The sequence below is a fragment of the Amphiura filiformis genome, chromosome 20 (assembly GCF_039555335.1).
Source record: "Amphiura filiformis chromosome 20, Afil_fr2py, whole genome shotgun sequence".
In the NCBI taxonomy this organism is placed as follows: Eukaryota; Metazoa; Echinodermata; class Ophiuroidea; order Amphilepidida; family Amphiuridae; genus Amphiura; species Amphiura filiformis.
Genome location: NC_092647.1, coordinates 41648660 through 41662416, shown reverse-complemented (window position 1 = coordinate 41662416; position 13757 = coordinate 41648660). Strand labels below are relative to the sequence as shown.

General features: G+C 36.8%; 1 protein-coding gene across 1 annotated transcript in view; it reads left to right on the top strand.

Annotated features, from left to right (window-relative positions):
• Positions 1–3158, top strand: part of LOC140143092 (mitochondrial coenzyme A transporter SLC25A42-like) — a 28227-nt gene extending 25069 nt beyond the window's left edge. Inside the window, 2 exon segments of the mRNA XM_072165142.1 lie at positions 1772–1981; positions 1984–3158. Coding sequence (XP_072021243.1) covers positions 1772–1981; positions 1984–2090 — 317 coding nt within the window. The 3' untranslated portion in view covers positions 2091–3158.
• The last annotated feature ends 10599 nt before the right edge of the window (positions 3159–13757 follow it).

Below are 13757 nucleotides of genomic sequence, written 5' to 3'. Positions count from 1 at the left end.
CAGGGGTATAGCGCTAGGTTGCTTTTGGGGGTCCCGGACCTACCAAAATAGAGTTCGGACCACCTATTTTTAAATTTCCCTGCAGATCCCCAGTTTTGTCAATCTAGCGCTATTGCAGGCATATTTATGCTGCATTTGTGCAAATCGGACTCACCAAACTCTACTCCGGACCCCCTACTTTTTAATTTTCTGCAAGTTCGGGGTCCCTGCATGTACACTGGAGTGTTTAGTTCTAGTGCTACCCTGGGAACGATACACACCTGCTGATCACCTGGTTAGTTTTTTGGCAAAGATTATGCGCATTTAGTTGTTAATTTGCATAATTTATGCGGAACACTTCTACAAATATGGTTGGAAACCTGAAGAAATCCGCCTTGTGGAGCTGTATATGGGGATCCATAAGAACCCTTAGCGCTATGATGATGTAACTAATGATAGGGGGTAGCATGACTAGAGGGTCTCGACCTGATTCGATTTTGAGCACAAAGTATGGTTATGAAATACTTAATTTGCATAATTTGTGCATTACAGGCGAAAACCTATTTTCTCAGAGACTGGGGGTCACACATTCTTCAAACTTGGTGGGTGGGTGCATCTTGACCCCAGACAAAACAAGTGTGTATTGTTTCGTGGGTCAAGGTCACCCGAGGTCATCCAGGGGTCATCTGAGGTCAAATTACTAAAAACTGTCGTATGGGCATGAAACTTGGTGGGTACAGTCAACATTTAGAGTAAAATTGTTGGAAAGTCATTTCGGGTCAACCAAGGTCATCCAGGGGTCATCTGAGGTCAAATTACTAAAAACTGTCGTATGGGCATGAAACTTGGTGGGTACAGTCAACATTTGGAGTCAAATTTTTGGAAGGTCATTTCAGGTTATCCGGGGGTCAACCAGGGGTTATCTGAGGTCAAATTACTAAAAACTGTCGTATGGACATGAAACTGGGTACAGTCAACATTTGGAGCCAAATTTTGTGGGGTAGCATGTTCCTCAAACTTGGTGGGTGCATCTTGACCCCAGGCAGAACAATTAAGTTTGTATTGGTTAGTGGGTCAAGGTCAACTGAGGTCATGCAGGGGTCATCTGAGGTCAAATGAGCAAAACTGTCGATGGGCATGAAACTTGGTGGGTACAGTCAACATTTGGGGTCAAATTTATGGAAGGTCATTTCGGGGTCATCTGGTGTCACCTAGGGGTCAGCTACCCACCTGTTGCGCATTCGACTTCAAGAACAATCGCTTTCCCACCAAAGAAGCGTAGAGCCACAGTACCATTGGTGCTCTTGTTTGTTTCCCAGTAGTGCAGTGTATTTCCTGTGCACACTCTCTTTTTGTATGTGTGCATGTGAACTGTCCAATGAGTACCATATTTGTTGCATTACATGTACCATGCTTGTCATTTAACAGTCATTTTGGGTGGGTGCTTGTTTTCTATATTGTTTACATAATTGCATACATAAATAATTACCCTAAATATGGATTTTATTGTGTATATTATTCTGTGTTTGAAACATGTACATGTAGTTGGATCCTGCACATAATGATTGAGGATCATGTGTTGTTCGTTCCTGCATATAAAGATGGAAGATCATTTCCGCATATAAAGATGGAAGATCATGTTTAGTAAAGTCACTGGATGGGTGCATGAAACAAATACAGTACAATGATTTCAAATGTTTAAGTGTAGCAGATTGAATTGCTCTTTCACTATAGTTCTGTCGCTTACGCACTTTAAATTGTGATTCTAATCATTTCTATTTTATGTACACAGAGAGGAATCAAGGAGCACACCCTACCGCATTTCAGAGGCTTGCGTTTGGTGCTATAGCGGGTCTACTCGGCCAGTCAGCTTCATATCCATTGGATGTCGTCAGAAGGCGGATGCAAACTGCAGGGATCACTAAATATAGCTATGACACCATTAAGAACACTGCTAAGGACATTGTGAGTGAAGGCGGAGTAGTAGGTGGACTATACAAGGGCTCAGTATGAACTGGATTAAAGGACCTATTGCTGTTGGCATCAGCTTTACTATGTATGATCTTACAAAGAAGGCTTTGAAATCAACAGACTTCTTTGCCGATTCTTGATGATAATGATGACGGTAGTAATTGCCATGCGAGTGTTATAAAGATGTGTTTAGAGAAGGAATTTGATAGCTGCATATTGTTAATTAGTCTCATAGCACAAAGGCTTTCCTCAGGACTGATTAAAACAAGAAGCCACTACTTCCAATAGCTTATAAGACCTGTAGACATGGCAAGATAATCCATATCTTACGCAACAGGCTGGTGTCCCATTTATCAATTCACAAATGTGTTCAACAGAGGACTCCCTTCACAGATATTGCAGTTTGATGATTTAGGGCCAGACTACAGTGTGGGCCAAAAACAACTTTACCCTATTTATAAGGTTCATATTTCAAAATTGAAAAGTCTGCTGCAAATTATTTTCACATATTCTTAAAGAACATCTTCTTTAGAGTATTTGGTGAAAAACTATCCAAAAATGTATTAAATTAAAAATGTGACGCTAGTTTTAAATCAAAGTGTCAAAATTAACTTTGTCCACGTGAAGGCCTACTAGCTGTCACGTCGCATCACTTGCAATGGTGAGTTCGAAAAAGAATGAGAACCACTCAGTATAAATGAGGTGACATGTGTTTACATTTGATACACCCTCTGTTGGTCTGTGATCAAAACTGTCAGGCAAAAAACACTATAGTTTACATGGGAGAAGATGATTTTTATTCATTAACTTTGGTTTCAAAGCAAATAATACTAAAAATGGTATCAATCTTGTTTATAAATGCATCAAGCTATATACATAATATCACACAAAACTTCAAAGGTTTTTAAAAGTTGAGTTTTAAAGAGATTTATGTGGTCTGTCATAGACACTCCTATGTTATTTTGCCTGGTTTGAAACAACAGAGGGCGGTCTGAATGTAAACATGTGACATCATAGGTCACCTCATCTAATACGCACAAATTTGTTCAGCAACTTTATATAACACAATCAAATAAATCAAACATGAACAATTTAAATGTCAAGCTATGATATTTCGTCATGATATGCAGCTTTCACGCTACAAAGATAACCAGATAAACACCATTCTCTACAAATATGCGCAAAGCAATTGTTACCTCAGACCTGATTTTTTTGTCATTACGAAATGTTATCTACAAGAAAGTTTGAAGTTATTGAACTTATTATGCGATGTGCTATGTTCGCAAATTGTTGCGTCGACACTCTGACTCTGGGGTTAGCTGCAAGTTCCCTTTGAACCGCTGCAATATTTTCAGCTGAACCACCAGTTCTTAGACGTCCGCTCCGTGCTTCATCTATTCATCACACTTCCGAGGTTGTGAAATTTGTTCGTATGTAGAGTTTCGGTGGGATATTACGTTTGGGAAACGAATCCGAAATTGTCGCTGCACTACCAAAAAGCTTTCTGTTCTTAATTAAGTATACCTCTGCCATAAAAGTCATCTCTTATCCTTATCTTGACACCTTGCAAACCTATTTAGAAATAAGCCACGCAGTCACAAAATGCATGAAGGCCTATTTAAAATTCAAAAATTGCGCCAGATAAAACCTTTGTAATCATGTGCGTATTTTTTGGGGGGGCCTTTGGGGGCGCCAGCCCCCCGGGGTAAAAGCAGGGGGCGGCCAAAATGAAGGGGCGGAAGAAGAAGGGGCGGCAAAAACAGGGGCGGCAAAAACGAAGGGGGCGGCAAAAAGAATTAGTAAATAAAAAGGGCGGAAAAATTTGATAAAGCATACACATTTTTGAAAAAATGGTACTAGTACATCAAAATGTGCTGCTTTTAGGGCGCGTGCGCCTGAAACCCTTACATGCCTAACGCATATGTATGCCGTACTCTTAGCAATCGGACACATAGCATTGAATTACGTGTGGACAAAGTGATTTTTGACCCTCGGACGTAAAACTAGCACCATTTTGTTAATTTAGCTTCTTTTGCTTTCATTTCTTCATCTTATACTTTTAGAAATATATACATTTAGAATATGTAACAATATTATGAATAGCTCTTCTACAATTCGAGCAACTACCCTCTGAAATTGGGTAAAGTTGTTTTTGGCCCACACTGTAGTAGTTAGATGTTTTGTGTATGGACCCTTCTTTAATCATTCTACAATGATCAGTCCAGTAGACTATAGATGAATTGACCTCAATGTTTATCAACAAAGGCATGGGAGTGACAAGGGACCGGTATATATTTATGCTTGAGTGAACCCCATGCAACCACTACACTGTTCAATAGTCTTATTGTGATGTGGCGGGAGTTTTAGAAACACAAGCCCTGAACAAAATATGATGCCCGCGCATACTGCCAGGCAAAAAACAATGGAAATTGTGATGATGCGTGCGCATACTGCCAGGCATTGACGTCAGAAGTCAACTCATCTATAGACTGCATTTTGCACCAGTTGGCTGATTAAAAAAATGCCACACATGCAAAACATGGAACCATTGGCTGATAATTATACTGAGCTTTGATTGTCTTTAAATGCTCTAGTGATTGAAATGTCACATACTTTTCAGTAAATGGAATAATTATAATACATTGGCTTTTTTTCAAAAATACTGTAAATATATGTATCAGCTCCTACACAAGTCATTCTCTTACACAAGAATCGCTGAAAGTTTAGCATAGAGAGTTCCCGTGTTTTCAAGCGGAACGGACTACAATAGTGTTTATAACGTGATTCGCACCGCCGTATTCCTCATTCCTTTGATTTGGTCAATGACCCTATTGGTGCTACATTCTACAAAATAACATTTGCTAATTATTGCGCGAGTGTTGGTATTCTGAAAATTGTAAACGGAGTTTAGGTTTCCCTCCAAGATGGCGGGTAACCCAAAACACGGGAACTCTCTATTAGTATTAACTAACGCTAGTCATGAGTTGAAACAATTTAAAATTTATTTGCCCATTTACCGTGTATGCATTTTGAGTACTGGGATTGCCAGCTATCAAATTTCTCAGCATATCTTTTATAGCACTTGCATGATGAAAGAAGCAGAAATTATACATGGTATATTAATATAGTCTTGTTATAAGTTTTTTAATCAATGCAAAAAGTGTACATTTTGATTTGAATTTCAAATTGAAAAAAAATATTGGTATTTGTATTTAAGGTGAGTGTGTATTAGTAGTAACAAATGTCTGGTATCCCTAAAATTGGGTCTTAATAATACACTTCATGTTTGGAAAATGGGATGTTTAGGTCTAGATTGCCACAATACATCTTATATTAACCCGCCCTGATCCAACAAAACCCAACAGCACAAAACCACTGTGTATGCATGCATCCCATCTGCTTAAAAAAAAAATCAGTGATTAGTTATCAAAAACTTCCTTCACCCAATGGAATTTGGGGAGCTGCACAGATAATTGGTGGATGTTGCCATTTAAGTGTGGATAGGTTTGCGGCTGCACAATGCCTAGTTGATGTGATCTGATTGTGATGATTCACCATGGCAGCGAGATCTGTAATAAGGCGCAATATAAATACCGAAATTAATTAATTAATTTTTATTTAAATAACCAAACTTGAACAGACTCCTTGTACAAAGGATTTTTAATAGTAACCTCTGCATCAAGGGTGATTTTAAGCGGGCGACGGGCGCCGTTTGGCCCCCAGAAACCAGGCAAGTGCGCTGTGACAAGGCAAAATAATATAGACGGCGACACCCATTTTCTCCCGAGTGGCGCCAGACGCTCTCAACACTACCTGACTCTAAAATTTAAGTAGAAATTACCTGTAAGCTTAACAAGTTTTGTTGACGAAAACATCGCTTTAAAATCATGAACTGCGACGCACGTAGAATTCAGTGCCCAGGTCAGTCTGCATAAATTATTGTAATTTAGTTATCGGCAGATTTCGATCGTGCACGAGTTGGACTCGGGAAAAGATTTCATTCATGGAGTTACCCCCAAGATTTTCGGTAAACTATCGACCATTTCCGGTGGGGATGACGCTCATGAACATGAACCATGACCCCATTAAATATTAAAATGGCCGTCACATACAGAAAAAACTATAGAAATTGATTGAGTTTTCGCCAAGTTTTTTTGCACTTTTTCTGACCACGTTTCGGAACAAAACTGACATGGAAATGAGAAAATTTATCATAGCGACTAGTAATGGAATATCACGGAAATGCACTTTAACGCTTTTATTTGAGCAATAAAGTTTGTACAACACCGCACAGTCTGTGCACTGTGTAGTGGGGAGGTGCACTGCAGAGAGCATGTGTTATGTGAGCGCATTGCACGGTGTAATTTTTAATTAATTAATTTTTTTATTTTTTTAATAACATTATACTGCAGTGCTTTTATTTTAGATCCCCAAACTTGAAATAATAATTTTTTTTTAAAAAGTGGCCCCTGGTTCATCCAAAGTGGCCCCTGGGGCACTCCAAATTGGGTGAACCAGGGGCCACTTTTTTTGCCAAAGTGGCCCCTGGTTCACGCGCTCTTATTTTCACCCTTGCTCTGCATAGCAAGTATTTGTGAAATGTATGCCAACATGAAGTGTAGTATTGAAGACCTTATACATGTTAAGACTGTCCATATTGGACAGACAAACATGAAAATATAATTTATGTGGCTGCTTGTTTCACTAGAAAAACTACTCAAGTTTAAAAGTGTGAGACTTTGCAATAATTTTGACAATCGTATAGATAGTAGACTTTAATGATGCATGAAGATGTTACAATTCAGAATTTCATAATGTGAGGTGGTCAGGGGTAGCGCTAACTTGCACCATGGGGTCATATGTGCATTATTTTAGCTTTTGGCGCACAAAATTAACTTTTAGAGCTTGCTAAAGGGTCATTTGAACCCCTTATAATTGTTGGATCTATAATTTTAACAAATTTGAAATTTTGACCCCATGTATGAAAACCTAACCCCTGGGTGATATTTATCATATATTGTAGTTTCATGAACTCTATGTATATGTACTTTTGTAAACATGAAAATGGCTAACTGTACTTCTGTCTAAATTTATTGTCAAAAAGTCAGTATTTTTTTTTCCATATGCTCAAAACCATGCAGTCAAACAATGACAACATATTTTGTATGCAAACCAAAGTGTAGATTTCAGAGAATATATTACAAAGAAACAAAAAAAATGTGCTTGACACATAAGTTTTGGTCTAATATTAGCCATTATAAGGCCAAAAAAATAATGGTTTGTCTCAAAGCTCACGAGTGGTTTGAAAAGAAATGTGAAATGCAATTTTTTTTTTTTTTATTCCGACTTTTTTCATGGTATTTGGAGAAAAAAATCTGATTTTCGCCGAATTTTTCCGGAAAAACTAAAAAAAAAAAATTTTAATAAAAAAAAATTCTGCATTTCTTTTTTTCCAAATCTCACGAATTTGCAAATGCGTGTGCGAGCTTTGAAACAAACCTTCTTTTTTTTTACCTAATGAAGAAAAGCAAGACATAATGAAGAGTTTACTGAAGAGTAAACATACTCAGTCCACCAGTAATGTGTACATCCATATCAAAATGATGCACTTGTCGGTTGCTACATGTCTCTTTACGTAATAGCTATAGCTAAAATAATATTTTCTTGATCATGAGAGCTCAATAGGCACGCAATGACAATTGCGTTGGCATACAACGCCTACCACACACGCTTTGGATAGCGCTGCATTTCCTGTGCATGCACAATTGATCACGCTATCGTGTCATATTCCACTAAACTTGCCACATTACGCAGTGCACGCAGTTACATTCATACTCTCATGATCGAGAAACTATTATTTTAGCTATAGAAATAAATATTAGTGGAGGTCACTTCAAATCATCTCCAGGTCACATGGTTTAAGAATGTTCTTTGTATTCCTAAACCATGTGACTTTGGGAGGGGGTGGGTACTCATATACGGGATTGTGTTGCTCTAATGGGCCGCTTTTTTTTGCGAAAACACACTAAACATGGGTCTCGATTTGAGAAAAAGATCTCTAAACATGGGTCCTGATTTGAAGAAAAAAATGGTAAAAAACTGTCAAATCAGCCTTTTTGTAAAAAAATCCCTAAACATGGGTATAATTGAAGACCGAATTAAAATGACTAGTTTGCGTCTGACAAAGGCAAAGGCGCGATGTGATTGGTTACTGACCTGCGCAGTACGGCATTTTTGGTCTGGTTGACAGGACGTCATACGCAAACTAGTCTTTTTTAATTTTGTCTTCAATTATAGGGGTTTCAGAGTTCTACTGCCACACTTCTGTCAAAATGTAAATTGAGTTCCCACCCCCCTGGATTTGCAGTGACCTCCAAAATTTATTTATTTTACAGGTGCATCCTTTTGATATGGATGTTGTTATTTTTACAGATTTTGGTCATACCTAAACCTAAACAGTCAATATTTTCCTCAGGAAAGATGCTGGTGTTTGGCTATTGTTATTTTGAAATGGTATTTATAATATGTAGTGAGTATAATCCACAATTCATGAAATTAAAAAAAAATGCAAATTATATCATCAGTTATGAAATTAAGTTAGGGTGGGGAGGTTCTCAGAACATAGTACGGGTATGTTTGGAATAGACAAATGGTAAAAAATAGATTAAGAAATTTATTGACTGAAAATTAAAGTTGTAACACGGAATCTGGGAATGTAGACTCATGATCTTCTAATGTTAAGTATTAAACTATATGATATTACAGGTAAATTAGGTCATTCTTGGCCAAGCTCAAACACTCGGAACGCTTGTGGATATGTGATAAACACATGCACACAGGGTGGTACAGAAGAAAGCATGCACGCACCTTACATTGCGTACATGCTTAGTGCGCTACATGGACGCAACAGGTACATTCGAGCTTTGGTCAGGAATTACTTAATTTACCTATAGATGAGACCATTTTAAGGGATTGCAACAAACATGTTTGTAGGACTTAATTCAGCTTGTTCCTCCAACTCAAAACTCTGCTGTAGACATATTCCCTTATATTCTATTGGCACAATGCATTTATTCTAGCCTGGATATTTTTTACCAGTGATATCACATGTCTGTGTTAAACCATTGGCTTGTATGCATGGCATTGAAACTCAAGCGTTAAGATGAGAAAACTTGCAGTATCCTGGGATATAGATATAGGGGTGAAAATATTATGATGTGTGTGGTCTACAGTAAGAAAATAAATGTTCCCTCTTTGTAGAGCCAAAATTTATAAATTTATGGTGTGTAATTTGAAGAATCATAAATGCCTATTCCTAAAAGGAAGTCTCAAGTTATTACAGCTCTAGTAGACTGGGTCTTCCAAAAAGGAATCAACATTTGTCTTTTTTGTTTCACTGCAGAAGCGATAAAACTTTGGAAAATGTTAGCCTTCTAAGTCTGTAATCCTGTAGAATGATATATGTAGTGACTTAACATATCAAAAGGTACCTTAAGTGTAAAAGCCTGTATTAAGATATAGGTCAAATAAACTTGCATAATGTAAGCAAAATAATAATCAATAAAATTATTTTCTTAATCACTTCAAATTTAAAAATTAAGATGTCATTTTCAAGCTTGGTTTTTATTCTTTCAAGTAAAAGTTAGAATTTCAATACTTTCAAAGGGTATCTTTTGATGTGTTACTTACAGTTAATTGACCTTGAGATTGCGTGAACCCATCAACAGGCACAGGTGTTATTTGTAATTCATGCAAGTGGAACAACTTTTCAGTATATCCAGAAAGCGTTTTGCAAAAGAAATTGTCAACGCTCATATTTTTCTGCACGATAAATTCAGTGATGATAAAAAAGTCTGTGCATTGATGATGTCGTAGTATAGAGGTTATCCACTTCACTCATGGGTGACTTCTAAGGCGCTGGTTCCTGTAGTATTCCCCATTCAAACCAATTCAATGCACAACCTCGGAGTTACCTGCATGACTTTGGCGGGCTATTTTGAAACAGTCATGGTTGCACATGGAGGCAATTTTGAAAGTCCTAAACAAGGTATAGCAGTCGTTGATAGGATATGCATCTTATAGAGCACGGATAACCTCTATTGGTTTCTTTTGCAAAGACTTTTGGGAATTCTCAAATTTCATGATATCTAGTTGACGCTTTGCAATCTTTCTGTATTATACATGGCAGCTATTGGTATCGGAAGCATAGCCAGGTTTTTGCTGACAGGGGGACTTCAGCCCTCTATGCCACTGATTGTTTTTGTTTAAGGATACGAGACATGATTTACCGACAAGTGACTCATTTCGGAATGCGATCATGAATTTTGAAGAAAAAAAAGTTTCCACAGGCTTCGTTGGGACTCGAACCAGCGATTCTAAACTTCCTTCGATTACGCGTCTAGCGCTTTACCACTCGGCTACCGTGACAGTTGAGCAGATGAGTGTAATGATAAAAGATAAATCTCATAATGCCATCTTTAGCCTTTTGTTTACTAAAAAAAGACGAGTTTTGTAAAGATAGATTAGCCGTTTTATGCATAAATAGCACGAACGCTTGGGAAAGGTTTCAAACAAATAATAAAGACACTGATGTGATGATGAAATTATGTAAGTCGGGAATTATCTGCGTCGCAATGTTTTGTTTTGGTTTTAGGAATTTGACCTTAAAATTTACGACTTCATGACATTATCATTCGAAATCAACAAAAGATATTTCAACACTATATGTCCTCATTCTTTCTCTAGAATGTTTTGTACATGTATGTGAAATAGCTTCAAAAATGGTTCGCTGCATAATGGTAAAAATAGCCTTGACCTAAAAAAGGGCGAGAGGTACCATATTTACGGATTCAGGCTAAATTTAAAATTGATATAAAACGTTTGTTTATTGATCGATTACAAAAATTAATTTTTGTCGTATAAAGAAATTGTATCTGGCATGAATTACACTACAGTTTTTATTCCTAGGGCTCTTTGACTTCTTCAAATAATTTTTTTAATGATAGAGTGAATCCCCTGGCCCTCTATAATTACGCACAAAAGATCGACCCCCCTTAAGGAGTTGGTACTGTTGCATTTGCATGAATACTATATTCCCTGGATTGTCATCCATTGACCATTCCATCACCCAAATATGATTGTTATTTATTAAAGTGGATATTGACGAATAGCATTTTTTTTATAATAAAATACTGAACCTCAAGTCTGTTTCATTATTTACCTCGACAACTAGTATAGATTGTATGTGTTGCACTTGAGATCAGCTACATGTGTTTTTAAACCATGCAGTGAATGATCAGAATGGTAGGTTGTAAGAAGTAGTGAAGCAGCATTGAGGTTTTGAATAAATTTAAAATAACTTTGTCACTTTTGTAACTTTCTGAAATAAATGGTAAAATGTAATTTCCAGTACATCTGAGTATAAGTGGTATCAAACTGGATTATAATATTTTGCAGTAAATCTTTGACAAGAGCGTATTTTAACCGTACATCACATATTTGCTGCATTGGAATGTACTTGTCTCTGATTGGCTGCTAGGCGATCTGCTGTTGCTGAGTGGAAATTTATGAATGAACTTTGCGCCGTACGCATTGTTAGCTCTGACTTTGCAACATCACGGTAGTACGCGTTCGTCAAAGGTTTATTGCAAAATATTATACGTGTATATTTTTCAACATACTGCATTGGGTTATACCAAGCAGTGCACCTTTGTTACAGATGGACATTTTGTTCTTGAAAAGGCCATACATACCAGGGATACAATACCAGGGATGTAGCTACAGTAGGCCGGTGGAGGGTGACAGAGCCCACCACTCAGTTTTGGAGCCCACCACTCAGCTGCAATTTTGGCACTGGAGCCCACCACTCAGAGGCCAAAATTGCACCATTTTATTGAATTCGGTAAGAATTTGGTCTATTTTGGCTGAAAATTGCCAAATATGCAAGATTTTCATCAAATGCCACCCAGCACTAAAAATATCCTAGCTACAACCCTGTAACAATACAAAAAACATTTTTGTATAGCCCCTCTCAAAAAAATACTTGCTCAACTATTTTGTGCAAATTTTATTATAAACATTGGACCTTTCCATTTTACATGCAAAGTCTATGGAGATGGAAGATATAAGAATGCTGGAAAGGGTGCTATATATAGCCTAATTTTCAGCCGTTTTAGGCACTTAAAGGCTCATAAAAATAGAACCGTGTACATTTGTGTAACTAACTTCACATAATAATGCTACTTGAGCAAGCACATGTAATAATTAAATACTGCTGAAAAGGAAGCTATACCAAAAACTAAAATCTGTTACCGTCACTGAAAAATATAACAAAACTTCTAAAAGCAAGTTCTGGTGATATCTTGGCATTACTCTGACATTATCAGGATCTTTTTCAATGTCAAAGCCTGGGTGTTAAAAAAGTGTCTAGGGTACCCCACTCCCATAACACCTCTTCTGACAACATAACTTGCTATCATTAATTAACCCCAAACTTTGATTTGATTCAATTCACACAAGGGAAAATGATGCTAAACAGTATGTCAGTTTCATAAAGTTTTAATATTTTTCAACATTCACAATAAACTCTTTAAGATAACTTAAAATACTTTAAAACATTGTGTGTTACCACATGGGAACTGTAGAATTGAAAGTGTTATATTTTGCATTCCATCAGATTCATAAAATTAATATAACCATTTTAGGCAATGAAAAAAAAAGACCCTGTTCTATATGTACGGACTGACCTTTCAAGTAGGGTCGGTCAGGCATTTTTTTTAGCAAACCTTTGACGTCATTGATTCGCTGAGAGTAAACTACTGAAGTAGTAGAATAGCTTTAATATATAATGTAAATTTATTCAATACTTTCTATATTTAACAATATCCATTATGGAACCAATTTTAATTATAATTAAAAAAAAAATGAAAATAAAATTTAACATTTTACTTTTAAAAAACAATCATTTATGATACAATCAAGCAACATCAGTTGCTTGTGCACAAAATCAGGGCTTGTTAATTCCATTTTTTCAGTTAATATTCTTGTTCAATTAATATGAAAACAAGATGATATTAAAGTCCATCAAAATTGAAATGTCAGTTCATTTGATATCATTATTGTCACCTTGCCGAAAGCACTATGGAAAAGAACTGTCACATCTTTGACTATAACTCAAAATCATACCCATGTTCTAAAGCAGGTGTTCAATTATTATAATTATGTGTACTGGGTGAATTCTCAAAATGGTATTGCAAAATCACTCGCCCCCTTTCAACTTGCCAAAAAGTCTGATTTTTGAGGACATAATATTTAAAAGGTACCCAAAAGATCTAGGTCAAAATTTGTACCTCATTTAATGCTTACCAACAAATGCTTGGCCCCTATAATTCCACAGGGGAGTCACACCAGGGGGTAACATACACATAATTATAACATCTAGAGGACACACAACTCATTTTGCTTGAAATGTGTCACATTTATGTGAATCAATTTGCCACTGGACAATTCTTGTGGAATAATCTTTGAGACTGCAGAGTATTCAAAATGCAATGCACAGCTCTGGTTCATTCAAAAAATACAACTGGACAATTCTTGTGGAATAACCTTTGAGACTGTATAGTATTCAAAATGCATTGCACAGCTCTGGTTCATTCAAAAAATACAAATGCAGTATATCAATTCATATACTGGATCCTCAACTAGAAAAATGAAACAAAAAGATACTAAACACCTTAAGGGTATACCGTATGTATTGTTGGTCGAAGCAGCCCCAAAAAAGTAGTTCACAGCATCTTGTGAATGGTAGT